Here is a 15,172-nt window from a genome sequence, read left to right on the forward strand (position 1 = left end):
AAAAAAAGCCTAGAATGAGGTGACATGAATCATCAGTGAACCCTCAGATAGTAGAGTAGCTAAAAAATGTAATGCCTCATACATTAGAGTTTTGTTAGATGTCACTAAGCTAAGATGGTAAGATGGGCTCTCATTTGTGCATAGGTATTTTATTCTCAGGGGCATATATTTTAAAGACCCTAGAACAGAAGGTGTTGCCTGAACCCCATAAAGTCCCAAGGAACCTACAAGTTTTCAATGAATTCACTTTTTGAATCTGATTTCTTTTTTTTCGTTATTATACTTTAAATTATGGGATACATATGCAGAACATGCATGTTTGTTACATAAATATACGCGTGCCATGGTGGTTTGCTGCACCCATCAACTCATCATCTACATTAGGTATTTCTCCTAATGCTATCCTTCCCCTTGCCCCCCACCACCCGACAAGCCCCAGTGTGTGATGTTCCCTTTCCTGTGCCTGTATGTTCTCATTGTTCAACTCCCAGTTATGAGTGAGAACATGCGGTGTTTGGTTTTCTGTCTTTGCAATAGTTTGCTCAGAATGATGGTTTCCAGCTTCAACCACGTCCCTGCAAAGGGCATAAACTCATGCTTTTTATGGCTGCATAGTATTCCACTGCACATATGGGCCACATTTACTTTATCCAGTTTAACATTGATGGGCATTTGGGTTGGTTCCAAATCTTTGCTATTGTAAATAGTGCTGCAATAAACATACGTGTGCATGTGCCTTTATAGTAGAATGATTTACAAATTCTTTGGGTATATATCCAGTAATGGGATTGCTGGGTCAAATGGTATTTCTGGTTCTAGATCCTTGAGGAATTGCCACACTGTCTTCCACAATGGTTGAACTAATTTACACTCCCACCAACAGTGTAAAAGCGTCCCTGTTTCTCCACATCCTCTCCAGCATCTGTTGTTTGCTGACTTTTTAATGATTGCCATTCTAACTGGTGTGAGATGGTATCTCATTGTGGTTTTGATTTACATTTCTCTAACGACCAGTGATCATGAGCTTTTTTTCTTATGTTTGTTGGCTGCATAAATGTCTTCTTTTGAGAAGTGTCTGTTCATATCTTTTGCCCACTTTTTGATGGGTTGTGTTTTTCTTGTAAATTTGTTTAAGTTCCTTGTAGATTCTGGATATTAGCCCTTTGTCAGATGGGTACATTGCAAAAATTTTCTCCCATTCTGTAGGTTACCTGTTCACTCTGATGATAGTTTCTTTTGCTGTGCAGAAGCTCTTTAATTTGATAAGATCCCATTTGTCAATTTTGACTTATGTTACCATTGCTTTTGGTGTTTTACTCATGAAGTCTTTGCCCATGCCTATGTCCTGAGTGGTATTGCTAGGTTTTCTTCTAGAGTTTTTATGGTTTTAGGTCTTACATTTAAATCTTTAATCTATCTTGAGTTAATTTTTGTATAAGGTGTAAGGAAGGGGTCCAGTTTCAGTTTTCTGTGTATGGCTAGCCAGTTTTCCCAGCACCATTTATTAAATAGGGAATCTTTTCCCCATTGCTTTTGTCAGGTTTGTCAAAGAACAGATGGTTGTAGATGTGTGATGTTATTTCTGAGGCCTCTGTTCTGTTCCAGTGGTCTATATATCTGTTTTGGTACCAGTACCATGCTGTTTTAGTTAATGTAGCCTTGTAGTATGGTTTGAAGTCAGGTAGCATGATGCTTCCAGATTTGTTCTTTTTGCTTAGAATTGTTTCGGCTGTATGGGCTCCTTTTTGGTTCCATATGAAATTTAAAGTAGTTTTTTCCAATTTTGTGAAGAAAGTCAATGGTAGCTTGAAGGGAATAGCATTGAATCTATAAATTCCTTTTGGCAGTATGGCCATTTTCATGATATTGATTCTTCCTAACCATGAGCATGGAATGTTTTTCCATTTGTTTGTGTCTTCTCTTATTTCCTTGAGTAGTGGTTTGTAGTTCTCCTGGAAGAGGTCCTTCCCATCCGTTGTAAGTTGGATTCCTAGGTATTTTATTCTCTTTCTAGCAACTGTGAATGGGAGTTCACTCATGATTTGGTTCTCTGTTTGTCTATTATGGGTGTGTAGGAATTATTGTGATTTTTGCACATTGATTTTGTATCCTGACACTTTGCTGAAGTTGTTTATCGGCTTAAGGAGTTTTGGGGCTGAGATGATGGGGTTTTCTAAATATACAATCATGTCATCTGCAAACAGAGATAATTTGACTTCCTCTCTTCCTATTAGAATACCTTTATTTTTCTTGCCTTATTGCCCTGGCCAGAACTTCCCATACTATGCTGAATAGGAGTGGTGAGAGAAGGCATCCTTCCCTTGTGCCAGTTTTCAAAGGCAATGCTTCCAAGTTTTGCCAATTCAGTAAGATATTGGCTGTGGATTTGTGATAAAAAGCTCATTATTTTGAGATATGTTCAATCAATACCTTGTTTATTGAGAGTTTTTAGCATGAAGGGCTGTTGAATTTTGTCGAAGGCCTTCTCTGCATCTATTGAGACAATCATGTGGTTTTTGTCATTGGTTCTGTTTATGTGATGGATTACACTTATTGATTTGCGTATGTTGAACCAGCCTTGCATCCCAGGGATGAAGCTGACTTGATCATGGTGGATAAGCTTTTTGATGTGCTGCTGGATTTGGTTTGCCATTGTTTTATTGAGGATTTTCCCACTGATGTTCATCAGAGATAATGGTCTGAAAGTCTCTTTTTTTGTTGTGTCTCTGCCAGGTTTTGGTATCAAGATGATGCTTGCCTTATAAAATGAGTTAGGGAGAGACCCTCCTTTTCCATTATTTGGAATCGTTTCAGAAGGAATGGTACTAACTTCTCCTTGTACCTCTTGTAGAATTCGGCTGTGAATCCGTCTCATCCTGGGCTTTTTTGGTTGGTAGGCTATTAATTACTGCCTCAATTTCAGAACTTGTTATTGGTCTATTCAGAGATTTGACTTCTTCTGGTTTAGTCTTGGGAGGGTGCATGTGTCCAGGAATTTATCCATTTCTTCTAGATTTTCTAGTTTATTTGCATAGAGGTGTTTATAGTATTCTCTGATGGTGGTTTGTATTTCTGTGGGATCAGTGGTGATACCCCTTTTTATCATTTTTTATTGTGTCTATTTGATTCTTCTCTCTTTTCTTATTTATTAGTCTAGTGAGTGGTCTATTTTGTTAATCTATTTTGTTACTCTTTTCAAAAAACCAGCTCCTGGATTCATTGATTTTTTGAAGGGTTTTTCATGTCTCTATTGCCTTCAGTTCTGCTCTGATTTTAGTTATTTCTAGCCTTCTGCTAGCTTTTGAATGTGTTTGCTCTTGCTTCTCTAGTTATTTTAATTGTGATGTTAGGGTGTCAGTGTTAGATCTTTCCTGCTTTCTCCTGTGGGAATTTTTGTTTATCTTTCTATAAATGTAAAAATGGAATTTTGGAGCCATAAAGCTGTCCCCACAAACACTTTGTCTTCTTTTTCTTGGTTATTTTTTGTTTCACATCACTTAAGAAGTCACAGTGACCATGGCATGCTGTGCTCTGTATGGGACATATTTTTGCTTCATTTCATTGATTGAGCATTGTATTGGGGTAGCACTAAACAGCACTATAATAGTGAACTACTTGGGAGAAACATTATTTTTTTGGCTAACTCCATTAAAAATCACTGAAAATTACAAGTACAGAAATTTAAAAAAAGAATAAAGCTATGAAAATGGAACACCAGTGTTTTATGGCATATGAAATGCCCCTCTCACACAAAGCACATAGATGTTTAACCAGCAAGAGGCATCCTTTTAGGAGGCTGTCACTATAGCAGGTATGCTATAGTGGTTGTTACCAAATAATGCAGTGGTTGTTACCGAATAAAAATGATGACTTTCTTGTCTGCCCCATCTCAGGATGTAGAGAAGAAAAATGAACAACAGATGGCTGTAGAGAAACTATTTCTATGGATCTGTTCTTGTCTATTACTCTGGGAGAAATACCTCTGCTGTTGAAAAGCACTATATGGCCACGATCCACATCTTGACCAGTTGTTTCAACCTGTCCACATCTTGACCAGTTGTTTCAACCATTTGTATGCACAAAGATGATATTGGACATTTAGTAAAATGCACATTCCTGGGCCACTTTGCAATAATTTCTTTTAGAGATTTGGAGCACAGCCCAGGTGCCTGGATATTAACTACCAACTAAAATGATGTGTTCTCGGACCACACTTTAAGAAACACTGCTTTGGATCTTGTACAACATAGACTCTTATGTTCTGTATGATGGGAAATGGAGGTAATGATGAGTTTCCCCCAATATTGTTTAGGAGCTGAACCAATCTGTATTCTATGGCAGTTTATCCTGTCTGAAGCAACATGTTGAACCAGTGTAGGAAGGATTTCTTTTTCTTTTCCTGTTTTTTTTTTTTTTAGAAGGAGTCTCCCTTTGTCACCCAGGCTGGAGTGCAGTGGTGCTATCTCAGCTCACTGCAACCTCCACCTCCTGGGTTCAAGTGATTCTCCTGCCTCAGCCTCCCGAGTAGCTGGGACTACAGTTGTGTGCCACCACACCCAGCTAATTGTTTGTATTTTTAGTAGAGAAGGGGTTTCACCATGTTAGTCAGGATGGTCTCAATCTCCTTACCTCATGATCCACCAGCCTCGGCCTCCCAAAGTGCTGGGATTACAGACGTGAGACACCGCGGCCAGCCAGGAAGGATTTCTAATGCAAAAATTTCCAGGAACAAAGGTTCAATATAAGAACAGCTTACTAACGGCAGTTGCTTCAGTACAGGAATGTTTGATACTTAGTTTCAAGGTCTGTGGCCAATTTTATAACTAGTAAAACAGCAAAACACTGCAGCACTGTGTTTTCAGTGATTCAATTGTGTGCCCAAGAAAGTTTCTCTTTAAATATTCAGCATTTGAAGCAAATTGAGAAAGTATGAATGGGGAGGTTGTTGCAGACATCGAGTCTTTACAATAACTATTACTTTCTTTTTTGGGGGCATAGTTCTATTCATTTGACAGGTTTGTGTTATACGATTGGGGCACAACTCTAGTAGCAACCTTACCACGATAGTTGGCTTATGTTTCTACTTACCATGATGTTGTAACAAAAGGCCACTGGCTTTGCAGTTAAAAAGTCCCGAGCTTGAATCCTCGTCTCTTTAGCTTTGTAAACTTGGACAAATCACTTAGTCTTATTATGTCTCCTTCATTGGAATTTTCAGAGAATTATGAAATCATATATGGCGATGACCAGGCACAGTAGTAGCGAGTTCTCTCCTTTTCCTGCTCTTACTCTTTTCCTTAGTGATAACTCCTTTCTTGATTGATACAGCAAGTTATCTGAACTAAAAGACTTAGGGTCTTTTAAAAATCCACCTCCTTCTTCATACTTCTTATCCAATGAGTCACCAAGTATATCAACTCTGCTCCTAAAACCCTCACTGACTGCTATCTGCTCTAACAGGCCTCTAAGCTTGATGTGTCCTTTAACTAGAATGTCCGTCCTCTCTATTCCTCTACAGGGAAGACAGCGATGTTTCATGCTTTGAGTGTCACAAAGCCTTTGATTACTCAGTGCAGCACAGTCTTCCCCAGGGTAACAAGGAAGCTGAATGACACAGTGCCACAGTGCAGACTATGCCCTGGTGCACCTTGGTTATTCCCTGTGGTTGTGTTCCTTCATCTGGATCACTGCTGTAGGAGTTACAGAGCAACCTTTTAACAAGAGCTCCCAGTAGAGTCCTGAAGAGTCACCATCTTTAATGTATATAATCAACACTTGCCCCTTCCTTCTGTTGCTGCTCCTAAGGCCACCTGCACAAAAGGAAAAAATAAAAAATAAAAGCCCACTGCCAGCTTACTCCTCGGGTAAGATAAACAAATCTCTCCTTTTACAGACACTAAGAGCTATAACACATTGTTTCAACTTGACTGAAAGGAGTTTTGTATGAATTTGTTTTAATTAAGGGAATCAAGATACAAAAAAATAGCTATGTTAATCAGAAATGTAGATGCTTGGAAAAAAGGAATCAAGAGATATTTTCAGAGAAAAAAAATTCTCTAAAAGTAGAAAAAAAAACGAATGATGTATGTAAGAATGAATAACATCTCAAAAGATTTATCTTAAAGTGTAACTACCCTACCTTCTTACCTTGGTTCTTCCAAATCATTTCTGAAAGCTAAACAACAGAGACTACACATTAGAAAACCAGTAAACATTAAATGATTTTCAGAAATTAATATATCTGTTGTACATGTTGAACCTAGATATTAAAGAGTATAGTTATACAAAATATAAAGTAATGATCCAAAAACAAGAATCCTGTTGCCTTATTCTTGCTGCTGTCAACTCCTAGAACTGTCTTGAAGGAGTGATGCCAATTATTGACAGCACAGTTATAAAACCAGCAGTAGCAAACTTAGAGCTAGTAGGAAAAGAAAACCAGCCTGCCTGAGACCCTGGGACAGGTTCTTTGTGTATGGCCTAGGAAATCTGCCCTCAAAAGGGATAAACACATTTAGGACTTCCCAGAGATTAACAGATTTATTCAAACATTTGCCAAATACAAGGCAGTTTGATGAGGTTATGACAAGAGTGCATTCTAGGATTCAGGCAGAGGCCTCTTCCTTCTGCAACCTCATGACAATGAGGCATCATGACAATTTACTTGACTGCTCTAATCTCCCATTTTTTTGTAGGTTTTTAAAAAAGTTTCTCTATGGTTGGAAATACTTATGCCCAATAAATAAATAAGCTAGCTATGACAAAGTGGAATCGTTTCAGTTAATCAGGAGATTAAAGCAAGAAAAAGAACTGGATTAGTCAGATTGTCTAGGAAATAGGGTTCCTTTTCTGAAAATGAAGACTTGAAGGAGCTGTTTGATATTGTGGGTTTTTTAATTTATTTTTTATTATTTATTTATTTATTTTGTTTTTTGAGATGGAGTCTCGCTCTTCACCCAGGCTGGAGTGCAGTGGCATGATCTCCGTTCACTGCAAGCTCCGCCTCCCAGGTTCATGCCATTCTCCTGCCTCAGCCTCCCAAGTAGCTGGGACTACAGGCACCTGCCACCACGCCCAGCTAATTTTTTTGTATTTTTAGTAGAGATGGGGTTTCACCATGTTAGCCAGGATGGTCTCGATCTCCTGACCTCGTGATCTGCCCACCTCGGCCTCCCAAAGTGCTGGGATTACAGGCGTGAGACACCGCGCCCGGTCATGTTTGTTTTTTTTACAATCATTATCTCATTCAATCGTTATAGCAACTCTACAAAATAAGTACTATTGACATTTGCATCTTACAGATGAAAAATTGTGACCAGAGAGTTAAGCAATGTTCCCAAGGTTAAACAGCTAGTGAGGGTTGGAGAGCCCAATGCTCTGTCACGCTACATGCCCAGTCTTGTTATCAAGTTTCCCCTCAGCAAATTCTGTTTGCTTCTCATAAACTGGAAACAAACAAACAAACAAAAACCCACCAAAAATCTTGTTAAAAGCTTGAAGGCAACTATCAAATCATTCATCCTTTCTACAGAGGATAAAACTAAAGATTTAATTAATACAATTAAGTGGATTACACTGTAAAAAATACAAGGATAAAGGAATTAAATGATTAGATGAAAATGACAGGGATGGCCAGTGTTCTTGAGGTCTAAAACAAAGTTTTCCTATTGATAAAAAAAGAAATTCAAACTATACAGATGGCCCAAGACAATATGAATCCAAGACCTGGTTTACGTATCTCTTAATTTTAAACTTGTAAAAGTCTTCATGTATTTTATATCTACAACCTCAAAGAAATAGCAACAATACTAAATGTAGAAACAAATTTGATGCAAAACATTGCCTCTGTATATTTCTTGATGTCATATTTTAAGATACAAGTTCACACTTTTGTAGTCAAAAGTCCTCTTCCTCTCTCCCACAGGAAATTATGCCAGGGAGTGGGAGACACCTGGCTGGCCAGGCAGAAGATCCAGAAGGGAAGGAGGGAGGAAACAGAGGGAGAGGGAAAGAAAACTCTTAGGCTGGGTTGAGTTGAGAACAGCCAGAAACAACTCACAGAATGACTTCAGAAGCAGGGAAACTGTGCTTAAGTAAACCTTTTGGTGCTAGGCTTTGGAGAATTTTAGTTTCCAGGAGAAGAAACAGACCTGAAAGCCCCAAGTCCCTGGACACAGAAGTAGGAAAATCTCTCTCAAATATGCTTTGTTAGCATAATTTGTTACAGGCGTAAAAATGTATGTCATCAAGTTAGACAATGAATATAGAAAAATGACAACCCTGTTTCCAAGGAGCCTATTTGTAGCCTAGGATGAGACAAATACATCTCAGCAGTCCCTAGCTATGGAGGGGCTGCTGGGTTAACAGGGAGTGGAAGCAGAAAAGTACGGACATGGAGGAGAAAGTTGACTCCGCAAGCATCTGACAGCTCCCATCTCCTTGGTGAAGGCAGCTTCATGTGAAGTGAGGCACCCCAGGTCCAGGGGTGGTGGGAGCTCCAACTGCTGCAGCAGCCATGGCCTGTAGGTTCTCAGGGCTACTCTGAAAGTCAATCAGAGAATGTCAAAGCAACCACATTTTAACAGAAGGAATATGGCAGTTGGGAAGTTTCCAAGCAATCAGTCCTCCTTTATTTGAACTAGAGAAAGAAATTTTGGGGACTGAAGCACAAAATAACTAATACACATTCTGACTGGCTCCGAAGGCTGATGGTCTAAGGAAATAATATGTTACATATGAGTATAGGTAAGTCTTTAATTCCAAATAACTACTAAGTATTTATTGAGCTACTACAAAGTTAGACAACATGCGGGACTCTGGAGATGCAATGAAGAGTTAGAAGCTTTAGTCCTTGAGCTCATGTGCTTCAGAAGTCCAGGCAGGGAAGACAGACAATCAAATAGTCATACAAATGAGGAAATACCCTAATGACCCACTGAAGTCATTTCTATTAAGGAAAAAGCCTGGTTATAACATATAACAAAGGAAATTGGTTAAGCAATGCTCCCTAGGTTAAACAGCTGGGAACTAATTGGGTTGATGAGGTTGAGATTTCTCATTTTAAAATCTTTTATACTGATAAAATAGTATGTAACTAAACTATTAACGTTGAAAGTTATCCAAGAAATCCATCCAATATAGTAGATAACCTAGAGATTTTTACTTTATGGAAGGAAAAAAATATGCTTTGGATAGATTTGTTCAGAATAGTATTGCTATTTAGACCAGCCTCTAACAAGCAATATTTGGTAAATCTTATTATTGTAGTTTTCAAATAGTACATGTTGTTATGTTACGAAACCAAGGTTGCTTAGCTATTTCCAATTGTAGTACCCAGTTGTGGCATGGAATACTTTATTAGTTCTCTCACAAACCTCCAATGGGGAAAGCTAATATTGTTAAATGCATGCCTACTGAGAGAAATTTTACAAATTACGAACACTATAGCTCAAATAGAATAACTGTATATTAATGAAAGTAAAACTTTTTTAAAAATGAGAAAAATGTAATTTCCATATTGAATATGCTTTAATCTTTGAGAAAAGTTAAAATTTGATAATCCTTAAAGAGATTATTATCAAATACCGCTATGTAAATGTCAAGGAACTATAACCATATTTTCTCATAATAATACATTCAGAAACACTGAAGAAAATAAAACTGATTAAAATAAAAAGGGAACTGCTGGTTGGAAACAAAAATCAAGTAACAATTTTGTATTTTAAGCTATTGCAATAATAATTGACTGAAATTTTCTCTCATATTAATTTATGTGCAGTTAAAATACTTCTATATTCAGCTCCATCTTTATCCTTTAAGAATGGAATAAACATTGCTCTAAGGAGATAATAACTTTAAGAAGTTTTCCCCAGTTGCTTATGGATATTTTTTTCAATACATTTCCAAGTTCTTAAAATATTTCTATCAATTTTGGAAAGATTTTGCCAAGGAAAGTCTGCAACATTTAAAACAGTATCATTGCTAACTCTGGCTAAATGTCCTTAAGCAAGTTGTGGATTTCAAACAATGCAACACACCACAGCCAGTAAATGATGATCTAGTGCCCACTGAATTTATTTTCTTTATCCTCCCGATAACAGTATACAAGCCATCAGTACTAAATCTTATCTTCCTGTTAGTGGCTGAGCTTAAAAAGACACGAAAGACTTCTTGAGAGCTTGAATGGAAAGATCCTTTGGATAATTATTATTTTGGCAAAAACGAGAATGCTGGGCTCACCTTTGCAGCATGTCACAAAACATCTATAACTCAGAACTCAAGGATATATTGGAATATCAGGTGCTCTGTCAGGATTGCACATATGGCTTGGAAATGTCTCGTCTAAAGCATTGCTACTTGAAGCCTGGCCCTAGCATCAGCAGTTAAAAATAGATTTGTGACCCTTAGCTGCTGAATTAGAACCTCTGAGATGGGGCCCAGGGATCTCTGTTTTAACAAGGTGTCCAGGTGATTCTTAGTCTCACTTAAGTGCTAGAACTTCTGGTTTAAAGGACTTCTGGGTGCCGGGTTACAAGGCTTGCCATGGACAATCAGATTATGTTTGTTCCCCCGTAACAGCAACACAGACAGCACCTGGGAACTTGTTAGAAACGCAGTTTTCTGCCCCAGCCCTACAGAATCACTCTACATTTCAGGAAGGTCCCTATGGGATTTCAAGTCCAAGTTGGAAACTGAAAGGATGCTGATCTCCTGTTTTCTGAGGGAGTGTTCCCCCATGGGCCTGTCCTGTCTAGCAGTAGCTACAGTGCCCTGGGCCTCTCTCTCCTCTCCCATACCAAAATCCTTATTTACCCAACGTGTTTCAGGCAGGCGCAGAGACAGGAAGTGATTTCTATGAGCTAATAAGTTTTAGTGTATAGTTACTGGTAAAATTCAATGTGCTTTGAATTCCTATAATATTGGCATTAAAAAGATTTCTGGAGATGACTATATATATATATATATAGCTTCTAAAAAAGCCTTTATCTCTTGAGGCTTTTCTTAAATTGATACAATAATTGTACATATTTATGGGGTACAGTGATATTTTGATACATGTATACAAAGTATAATTAACAGAGTAAATCAGAGTAATTAGCATATCCATCACCTCAATCATTTATCACTGTGTTGGGAGCATTCAAAGTCCTCTTTTCTAGCTATTTGGAAATATACAATAAATACTGTTAACTATAGTCACTCAAGAATGCTATGAAACACTACACTAGAACTGATTCTCTTATCTAGCTGTAATATTTTGTCTGTTAAGCAACCTCTCCCTACCATCCCTTCTCTCCTGCCCTTCCCAGCCTCTAGTAACCACTATTCTACTCTCTACTTCTACCTTTACGAGATCATGTTTTTTAGATTACATGAGTGAAAATGTGTATTTCTTATGGCTAAATAGTACTGCATTGTGTATATATACCACATTTTATCCATTCACCTACTGATGTACACTTAGCATGATTCCATTATCTTGGCTACTGTGAATAGTGCTGCAACATGGGAGTGCAGATATCTCTTTGATATACTAATTTATTTTCCTTCGGATAAATACTCAAAAGTAGGATTGCTGGATTGTATGGTAGTTCTATTTTTAGTTTTTCTGAGGAATCTCTGGACTGTTTTCCAGAATGGCTGTACTACTTTACATTCCCATCAACAGTGTGGGAGTGTTTCCCTTCCTCTAAATCCTCGCCAGCAAGCATTGTTTTTCATTGGTCTGATAACAGCCATTATAACTGGGGTGAGAAGATATCTTATTATGGCTTTGATTTGCATTTCCCTGAAGATTAAGTGATTTTAGGCACTTTTTCATATAGTTATTGGCTATTTGTCTTCTTCTTGGAAAAATCTCTAGTGAGATCATCTGCCCATTTTCAAACTGGATTTTTTTTTCTGTCATTTTTCCTTGAATGACTCTCTAATGTGAGATTCTAGGCAGAGTGAGAAACTGGTGGAGTAACTCAAGGTTTTGTGGGGGCTGGAGTTTTTATATTCTACAAATCAGACATGAATATGTTGACTCCTTTCCTTTATAAACAAGAAATGATTGCACAAAGAATTTGCCTCCACTGACCTGTCACCTACATTTTCTTCAACTATCTGATAACCCCAGACCAGTATGAGCCCAGTATTCTAGGTGGTCTAGCCAGTAACACTGCGGTGGTTTCAAGAGTCCAAAAATTAACTTAAATATACACCTAGGGGTTGGGGTGATTTTGAAAGTCCTATACACATCAGCACTTTACAGTACCCTGGAAAGTCCTGGAATCAAACACTCTTGCCTCCTCCATCCACCCTATGCCCAAATCTGGAAATCTAAGTTTCCAAATATTATGATTATAGGATGGAGATGGTGGCATGGTTTTTAAAGTTTTTTAGCCAATTATAATACACAAGTTTTTTAGCCAATTCTGATAATCACTGACCAGTTGTGTTTCTGTTCATAAAGTTTTCATGCATAATTCAATGGTGACTATACTGTTATTACTTGAATAAGACATATGAGTTTTCTATATATGAAATGCTACCATTTTATACTTCAATCTGATGCATGATTTGTTATAATACAAGTTCTGCATCTAAATATAGGTCCAAGCATGCAAAATAAATAGCAATTTTAATTTTGGTATTCTCTTGCATTTTGCTAGTAACTGTTTTAAAATTAAACCATTTAAAATGAAAACACAAGCTAAGGATGGCTTCATTTATTAAACATTTCTTCATCAAAATTTACTGAACACCAACAATGCAATATATACTACAGCAAAGAGGCTGCTGGGATTTGGGCAATCATTTATCTTTACCTAAACTTTGAAGTTTGAAAATCTGACCAGGTACTTCTACTTTGATTTTTATGATTTAAACTGAAACACAGGTAAGCAAACTAAGCATGAAGCCTATCTTCTTGAATTACAATTGTTTACAATGTACCTCAATGATATGAGTAAGCCCTTCTAAAGTTGAGATTGTGGCAAATTTTTACAACACGGACAATAAAGGAAAAACAATTTTTCCCTTTATATTTATAAAAACAATATTGCCAAATAAAGAGGAAATTACATTTACCCATAGTTCCTTTTTTTCTGTGTATTCTCTTAATCTTTATTTTCTAACCTTTTTAAAAAGGTTATTCTCTAACCTTTTTTTCTATGCATTCTCTTAATTTTTATTCACAAACATACTTTGTACATAGTTGTAACCTGTGTATTCATACAATTTAGAGGAAATCACTATTTAAGGCCTAATATAAAGAATTTATGCAGACTTCTCTTTAAGGAAATTATACAGTGTAAAACTTATACCATAATCCTCATAGACCTAAGAGTTTCAACCATCAGACCAAATTACAACTTCCTTTCCTTCCTTCTCCACTTGAGTAAATGAACTAATATGAGGCTCTCTTTAGTTTGAGTTCACTGTCCCTAAAAGAGTATATGTAAAATATTGTTATCTTCTTGGTTGCTTAGCATTATTTTTATGCAATCATTATATCTTAAAATTATGAATTAATGCAGATTCTCAAATCTGCATAAAACAGTTTAAAGTTATTATCAAATGTCTTTTCCACAAGTAATTTTAGTACTTTTTCCTGTATACACTTTGCTTTTTAAGTTTTCTGGTATAAACATCCCCATAGTAACTTAATCAACTATCTCATCGTTCTTATTCCACTCTTGTTGAGCTTATTGAATAAGGAAGGCATTAATACAAATGACAGACTTCTTCAAAGGACATCTGCATCTAAGTACACCATAAACACCAAAGGAAAGGCAGCGTTATCTAGGTAGAGTAGGGTCTGCAATTAAAGAAGTACCAGTCTGGTTCCACCATACATCGACTGTGATTCATCTTGGGCCTATCATTTTGGCCCCATGCAATTCAGGTTAAGTCTACTGTAAAAGGAAGATCTTATTAGCATTCTAATTCTTTGTGGATATGATGGCAAAAAAGCAATATTCATAAGCATTTCAACATCCTCAGATGAAAGATACTGGATTTTTTTTAACAGAAGATTTCATTTGTTATTAATATTCATTAGGATAAATACCACTTGTTACTAACTTGTCCTACTAAAACATCTCTGTTTCATTCTGGTTAAAAACTATAAATGAGTTTACCTTTCCAGCATGTTTCAAGAACAAGTCTGGAGAGCATGCTAAACTGTTTTCATTTAGTGACACACTGACATCTAGTGGAGATTTATGGTGTGTGAAAGGATATCACACACCTAAAAATAACCACAGTTCTGATGGGGCAGAAAGAAAAAGCACCTTTTTGTTTTTTATGCAAGGCATCAAGAAAAAGATTTTTAAAATATTAAATAAATGTGCATTTCTTGTATACTTAAGTTTTGCTTGTTCAATTAGAAACACTGGCCAATTCACAAAACATAAAATAAAAAGATGGAATATTAGAGGTGGGAGTGGTGAAAAACTGTTTCATGTTGTGGCTTCAGAGATCCCAAAAAATATCCCACTAATTCAGAATTTAAAGGAGCAAGATGTAATTATGTGCTCACTTCCTATTTACTTTTTATGGTGAATGCAGGCAACGGTGGAGGGAAGAAAGGAAGAAGGAAGTGGAGGGGAGGAGAAATGAGGGAAGGGGACATGGGAAGCAAGCCTTCCAGGATTTCCACTACATCCCTTGAATTAACTTCTGCACCTCCTTGTGGTTAGAATTTTATTAATTCCAGAAGGAAAGCTCCTTTAAGCAAATATATATGTAAGCTATTTGGCATGTCACTAAGCATTTATTTAAAACTACTCATTTAATATACTGTATTTACTTTGGAATAAAAATATAAAACAAAATGTTTCTATTACCCTGGGCTTTCCCAATGCCTAGCACCATCAGTAAAAACATGGCTTCTGTGTTTCCTTTCTGTCCTTCCACAGGTAACAAGAAATAAATGCTAAGTGGCCCCAGGAGGAAGTCAATTTAACATCTGCATATTTTATTTAACATATAATTATTTTAATTAGGTAAGATTAATAATTATTCATTGGAAAAGTATCACAATTATATCATAACCAGTACAGTACAAATTAAATCTAAAACAGTGTCCCCTCCTCCCCCTTTAGTGAACCTGGGAAGGACTCGGAGTGCAGATGGTATATTTGATATACATCAGCCTATTTCCTTGTTTTGTATTGAACTTCAA

The 15,172-nt window shown here is 36.9% G+C and overlaps 1 protein-coding gene across 1 annotated transcript in view; it reads right to left on the reverse strand.

Moving 5' to 3' along the window:
* Positions 1-5,804, reverse strand: part of LOC116810587 (uncharacterized) — a 320,737-nt gene extending 314,933 nt beyond the window's left edge. Inside the window, exons 1-2 of the mRNA XM_058440558.1 lie at positions 5,089-5,804; positions 4,630-4,707 (exon numbers count right to left, since the gene is read on the reverse strand). Coding sequence (XP_058296541.1) covers positions 4,630-4,634 — 5 coding nt within the window. The 5' untranslated portion in view covers positions 4,635-4,707; positions 5,089-5,804. The remainder of the gene's footprint in view (positions 1-4,629; positions 4,708-5,088) is intronic.
* Positions 5,805-15,172: the final 9,368 nt, after the last annotated feature.

This window comes from Hylobates moloch, unplaced genomic scaffold, assembly GCF_009828535.3.
Source record: "Hylobates moloch isolate HMO894 unplaced genomic scaffold, HMol_V3 SCAFFOLD_1, whole genome shotgun sequence".
Taxonomy (NCBI): Eukaryota; Metazoa; Chordata; class Mammalia; order Primates; family Hylobatidae; genus Hylobates; species Hylobates moloch.